Source organism: Phodopus roborovskii, unplaced genomic scaffold (assembly GCF_943737965.1).
Source record: "Phodopus roborovskii unplaced genomic scaffold, PHOROB, whole genome shotgun sequence".
Classification (NCBI taxonomy): Eukaryota; Metazoa; Chordata; class Mammalia; order Rodentia; family Cricetidae; genus Phodopus; species Phodopus roborovskii.
In genome coordinates this window covers 36,346,983-36,353,191 of record NW_026126480.1, presented here as the reverse complement: position 1 = coordinate 36,353,191, position 6,209 = coordinate 36,346,983, and the positions used below count along the sequence as shown (strand labels likewise).

The 6,209-nt window shown below is 47.1% G+C and overlaps 1 protein-coding gene across 1 annotated transcript; it reads left to right on the top strand.

Annotated features, from left to right (window-relative positions):
* The first annotated feature begins 2,062 nt into the window (after nt 1–2,062).
* Nucleotides 2,063–4,512, top strand: Vkorc1 (vitamin K epoxide reductase complex subunit 1). Its single transcript, XM_051193102.1, has 3 exons — nt 2,063–2,285; nt 3,257–3,366; nt 4,076–4,512. The coding sequence occupies exons 1-3, from the start codon at nt 2,113–2,115 to the stop codon at nt 4,276–4,278; spliced, it is 486 nt and encodes a 161-aa protein (XP_051049059.1). The 5' UTR covers nt 2,063–2,112; the 3' UTR covers nt 4,279–4,512.
* Nucleotides 4,513–6,209: the final 1,697 nt, after the last annotated feature.

Here is a 6,209-nt window from a genome sequence, read left to right as displayed (position 1 = left end):
ATTTCCTTAAGACCTTACACACTCATTCAAGGCTTTCTTGGCTCCCCACAGCACAATTAATTCTGGCCAGATGTGATGACACATGTCTTTAACCCCAGCACTCAGGAGGCTGAGGTGGGAGTAGTGTGAAAAGCTTTATGTCAGCCAGGGCTGCATGGAGATACTGTTCTAGAAACTCAAGGAAATGCCATTTCTGTTTCCTTGCCCTTCTCTGCTTCTCAAAGCTACTAACATTCATTATTAGTTTAGGACTTCTTCTGCTCCCCCTGTGACTCTTTCCTGTGAGCTTTCTTTTTTATTTTTCTTTCTTTTTTTAATGGTAATCCAGGGTAATCTGGCTTATTTATTTATTTAGTTTAGAGATTCATGTAATTTGTTTTGAGGATAACTTTGAATTCTTGATCTCCCTGCCTCCCAGGTTTACCATCATGTCTAGCTTATCCTGTATGTTTGTATTTATTTATTTATTATCTGTAACTGGAAATGAGATCTTGAAAAGGAAAAGAAAACATCTTAGCTGGTATAATGGTGCATCCCTTTAATCTCAGCACTCTGGAGGCAGAGGCAGGCTGATCTCTATGAGTTTGAGGCCAGGCTGATCTGTGTAGAGAGTTCTAGGACAGACAGTGCTACATGGACCCCATCTACAAGAGATCTTAAGTAAGAGAGATGGGAAATAGGGAGGGAAACAGAATGCATATAATAGGAAAACAGAAAGGGGGCTGGCTGGGGGAAGATGGGAACTATCTGGGAGACATGAGAGGGGTGGGGGGAAGCAATGGGGGAATAAACAGAATGAAGTATAAGTATGTATAACAGAGATGCCACAATCAACCCATTGCTCTGTATGCTAATCCTAAAACAGTAATAATAATCTTATGACATGAAAAAATAAAATGAATACTTTTTTTTGTTTGTTTTTTGAGACAGGATTTCTCTGTTTAACAGTCCTGACTGTTCTAGAACTCATTTTGCAGATCAGGCTGGCCTCAACACAAATAAAATGAAACACCAGGGTGCCCGCTTTAATTCTATGCAACATTAATTCCCTTTTGCCTTACAGCCTTATGTAGTCACGAGTTTTAAGCATCGTTGGAAACTGATGCTTGTATACACCACATTCTCTGCAATAAAAGTAGTAGATGTGATAAGGAGCAGCCAAGGAGCGCGGGGGCAGCTGTCAAGGAAGAGATAGGGACTTGAAAGCAGCAATCAATACCACTTGGAGGTCAAACCATAAGACTCTAAATGTAACCACTGGGCTTAACGTCCTGGTCCTACTTACCACTAGGTGTCAGGGTAATGTTCTGGGGCACCTAAATTATTATGTGATAAGGAAGACTGGAAATATAGAAACCTTCCCAAAACATACAGTAGGGGAGAAAGGTAGGGGAGCTAGTGAAGGAACTCCATGCAAATGGGAAGGATGGAGAGGTGGACAATATAGAACATATATATGGGTCCTCGATGTCTGGATATCTGTAAAGGTGAAATAATATCAGAGGGATTATTGAGTTGATTCAGGCTCAGGTTTTGCCAAGAGGGCACCACAACAGTACCAAGGTCTGGGAAACTGCCAGCAGTGTGGCCAAGATAACGGAATTTATTGTTAAAGAGCTCAGCCCACAAGGGGAGCTGGTGAGAGACGAGGGATGGCTGGAGGCTACCTGGAAGCTCAGATTATAACCCAATGGCATCTGAAATAATTTCAGGGAAAATGCTTCCTGAATCGCAATACAGTTTGCGCTGGATTCCATTAGTCCGTTAATCTCTAGACATGCTAAATGCATAGAGAGCGGGCTAAGCACCGCCTCATTAATAGAAGCTTTACAACTCTGGAGACTCCATTTCCCTTGATGTCGTTCAGCCTCTCTCTCTCCGACTACGATTCCCATCATGCCTCGCAGCTGCCAGACCAAGAAATTCCCTCCCCCTCCCCCCCCCACCTCCCGGTCCCTTAATCCAGTTTACCAGCCCAGCATTCCTAGCTGTTGAGGACAACCAATTGGATAGAAGAATGCCCACCGGCGGGGCAGAGGGGCGTGTCCAATCAGGCCCCGCCCCCGCCCCGTGGCGCGTTCTTCCCTCCTGCTCCTGGTCTGGACTGCCGACATGGGCACCACCTGGAGGAGCCCGGGACGCAGGCGCCTGGCCCTCTGCCTCGCTGGTTTAGCGCTCTCGCTGTACGCGCTGCACGTGAAGGCGGCGCGCGCCCGCGACGAGGATTACCGCGCGCTCTGCGACGTGGGCACGGCCATCAGCTGTTCACGCGTCTTCACTTCTCGGTGCGTGCAGAAATGGAAAGCATGGGGTCCTTGAAGGCCAGGTGTACCTGACGGCCAGGTTGCCGGATGATTTTGGAGTCTGGGATCGCAGTGTCCGCAGAACAGACACTTTGAGAGCGAACTGCCCCAGGAGTTTTTGGTGGGTAATCGGACGTGCACAGAGGCTGGACCACTCAGATAACCGGTGTTTGAACGCTTTCTAAAGATGCCACTGAATTGGCGCACGCCTTTAATCCCAGCACTCGGGAGGTAGAGGCAGGCGGATCTCTGTGAGTTCGAGACCAGCCTGGTCTACAAGAGCTAGTTCCAGGACAGCCTCCAGAACCACAGAGAAACCCTGTCTCGAAAAACAAAAAACAAAACAAAAAAAAGATGCCAGTAAATAACTGGAAAACTGGAGGAGTTAGGGCAGACCTCAATGGAGATTGAGGATGATTTGGAATGGCACAAAGCAGCGGGAGGAGGTGGTGAAGCATTGCTGTGCTCAGGGACAAAGGTGACTTGCTCACTCTGGTCGAGCTAGAGGACCGGATGTTAGTGGGTGGTGATGGAACTCTAGCTTTGTAGGTCCAAAACAAATAGATTGTGCTCTAGATGTCCCAGTGTGGTCACACAAAGCACGATCAAGATGAAAAAATTAAAAAACAAAAAAACCCCTACATTTGTTTGTTTGTGGGATGGCATGTACATGCCACTATATATGCTTGTGGAAATCGGAGGTAGTTCCCTCCTACTTTGTGGGTCTTGGGGATTCAACCCAATTGACAGGCTTAGCAGCCAGCACTTTTATTTACTGAGTCATCTCATCAGCTCCTGAAGTTACTGATGGTCTGTGATGACAAGCCGGGATAGAGTCAGTGACATGGCCAGAAGGTCACTGACCTTTGAATTCTTGGTGGGTGGAGAGTCTTGCTAATCCCAAGAGGCACTAGGCTGACCGAACTTACATGGATTCTTTTCGCTCCCGCCAGGTGGGGCAAGGGCTTTGGGCTGGTGGAACATATGCTAGGAACTGACAGCATCCTCAACCAATCCAACAGCATATTTGGTTGCATGTTCTACACCATACAGCTGTTGTTAGGTGAGTGGCTTTGTCCCTTCATGACCTGTCTTCCCCAATCCAGATCAGCCCCACCCCATGTCTTGGTGACCCAACAGTTGACAGCCAGCTACTAATCATTGAGCAACCTGGTCACAAGGAGACAAGAAAGGAGGACACTAGCAGAGATATCCTCGTTAGTTTAGGAAGCCAGAGGCTGAATGGCCCTCCAAAAAATGGTATTTTTTTTCTTTTTATTTGGTTTTGTGTTTTGATTTGCTTTGATTCGGTTTTTCAAGACAGGGTTTCTCTGTAGCTTTGGAGCCTGTCCTGAACTCCATCTGTAGACCAGGCTGGCCTTGAACTCACAGAGATTTGCCTGCCTCTGCCTTCCTGAGTACTGGGACTAACGGTGTACTCCACCACATCCAATTGGTTTTTGTTTTGTTTCTGACAAGGTCTCAATGCATTCCAGGTTGACCTTGAACTCCTGAACCTCCTGCCTCCATCTCCCCAGTGCATCCAGTTTTAAAATGCTTTTTGAAGGGACTCCAAAGGTGACTTGTGTTTCATTGAATATAGAGTTTAGCAGGAGTACTTACTGTTTGGGTCCCAAGGATTATTGAACAGATGAGGCCCATTAGATCCTCTCTTAGAGAACTTTCACCAAATACATGTGCCATCCGTCTGTCACTGGGGAAGTATGGCAGAGTTCTAGATGTACCATTGCTGACCCTCTCTTGTTTTACAGGTTGCTTGAGGGGACGTTGGGCTTCTCTCCTACTGGTACTGAGTTCCCTGGTGGCCTTCGCTGGTTCTGTCTACTTGGCCTGGATCCTGTTCTTTGTGCTCTATGATTTCTGCATTGTTTGCATCACCACCTACGCCATCAATGTGGGCTTGATGTTGCTTAGCTTCCAGGAGGCGCCAGAACACAAGGCCAAAAGGCACTGAGGTCCCTCCACTCCACATGCTAGGCTAATGTAACCTGCTTTGCCTTAGCACATGAGCCTTGCCCAAGAGGGTCGTGTGTCAGTCCCTAGAAGGCCCTATTCCTTTCATTCCAATCCCCCTCCGCAACCACACACAGAACAATGACCAGATGCCCCTACAAGTTCTGTTCCCAAGGGCTGCTTTCTGCTCTTGGCTAAAGAGAATGGTTTTGAATAATAAATTTTTCTAAGTTGATCAAGTCTGAAGCATATGTCTACCAGAGACCCTTTGGGGTGTTGGTCTTTCCCTGTTTTGCCTTCTCTGGTACGGGGATGAGTCAAAATGGAGGGCCTGTCTGGGAGGGGGTGGCTGCATCATCCCCAGCATGTGTAGTCAGCAAAATCTGGCACATCAGCCCCCACATCCAGGAAACAAGCTTGTGCCTGCTGCCTATGGATCAGACCTCCTGTTGTAGGAGGGCCTGTCACACACCTGGAGGGCAAGCTTGCTTGGAACTTACTTAAAATTTATTTTTATTTTATGTGCACTGGTGTTTTGCCTGCCTATATGTCTTTGTGAGGACACCGGCTCCCCTGGGACTGTAGTTCCAGGCAACTGTGAGCTGCTATGTGGATGCTGGGAATTAAACCCAGGTTCTCTGGGAAGAGCAGCCAGTACTCTTAACCACTGAGCCATCTCTCCAGCCCTGCCTGGAACTTCTATAGTTCAACTTGAACCCCTGCAACTACCTTACCTATCATCCCAAGCAGTCTTAACACCTGCACAGGGTCAGGCTAAGATTGTTCTGTTTTTCCTAATGTATACTAAGGACTTGATATCCCAAGCACTAAGAACCTGTGATAGTTAATTTAATCCTCAAGTGTAGGAAATAGTCACTACCATTGTTTGTATATTAGCGAGGCACCTTAGGTCGAGAAGTTCTGTGCTTGGGGCAACATGTCTAGTACTGGGAAAGAGTTGGGGAGGGAAATCTCAGACTAACACACATCCCGAAATTGACATTGCAGGGTTTTGCACATGCTAGCCAAGTGCTCTACTACTGAGCTGTGCTCTAGCCTGTCTCCTATCTGGGCTGCTTGGCTCTATCTGCTCTAAAGTCTGCTTACAGTTGCCTCTGTATTGGAGTCAGGGTTCCTGAATGGTGGAGCTAGCCTAAGTGAGGCGTGGGACGGTCCTAACCTCCATTTGCAAGAAAAGAGAGCAATGCTTTGCTGGCAAGGCTGCAGGCCCAGAGAGAGGTTGGCATGAGACCCACCCACCCCTTAACACACAGCCCTGCCCTGTACATGTTCTCTGAAGCAAACCTATGGAAGTGTATGAATCCTGCCTAGCCTTGGCCTGAGAGAGTCAGGGAAGCTGAAAGGGAGGATCTAAGGAGTCTGCCACTGCTCCACAGGTTATGTTTTCATGCAAGAAGTAACTGGACTAGCAGTCAGAAGTCAACACTTTGAGATTGGTTGGTTCGTCTTGCTCTATAGTCCAGGCTGGCCCAGAATTTGGAAGGTAGATCAGGCTAGCCTTAAACTCAAAATTCTGCTCAGCCTCCAGGTACTAGGATTACAGATGTATACTACTATACTGGGCTTTTAAGAATTAAAAAAAAAAAAAAAAAAAAAAAAAAAAAGCTGGACCTTTAATCCCAGCATTCAGGAAATGGAGACAGGTAGATCTCTGTGAGTTCGAGGCCAGCCTGGTTACAGAGCAAGTTCCAGGACAGGCTCCAAAGCTACACAGAGAAACCTTGTCTCAAAAAACAAAGAATTGAAAAAATGATTTTCTGTGCATGAGTATTTGCCTGCATGTGGGTCTGTGTACCACATATGTGCCTAGCGCATGGAGAACGGAGAAGAGTGTTGGAGCCCCTGGAACTGGAGTTACAGGTGGTTGTCAGCTGCTGTGTGGATTTGGAAATCAAATCTGGATTCTCCAGA

Coding starts and splice junctions, on each gene's coding strand:
- Vkorc1 (XM_051193102.1), top strand. CDS start 2,113: ATGGGCACCACCTGGAGGAGCCCGGGACGCAGGCGCCTGGCCCTCTGC. Junction 2,286..3,256: donor TCACGCGTCTTCACTTCTCG/GTGCGTGCAGAA, acceptor CGCTCCCGCCAG/GTGGGGCAAGGGCTTTGGGC. Junction 3,367..4,075: donor CACCATACAGCTGTTGTTAG/GTGAGTGGCTTT, acceptor CTTGTTTTACAG/GTTGCTTGAGGGGACGTTGG.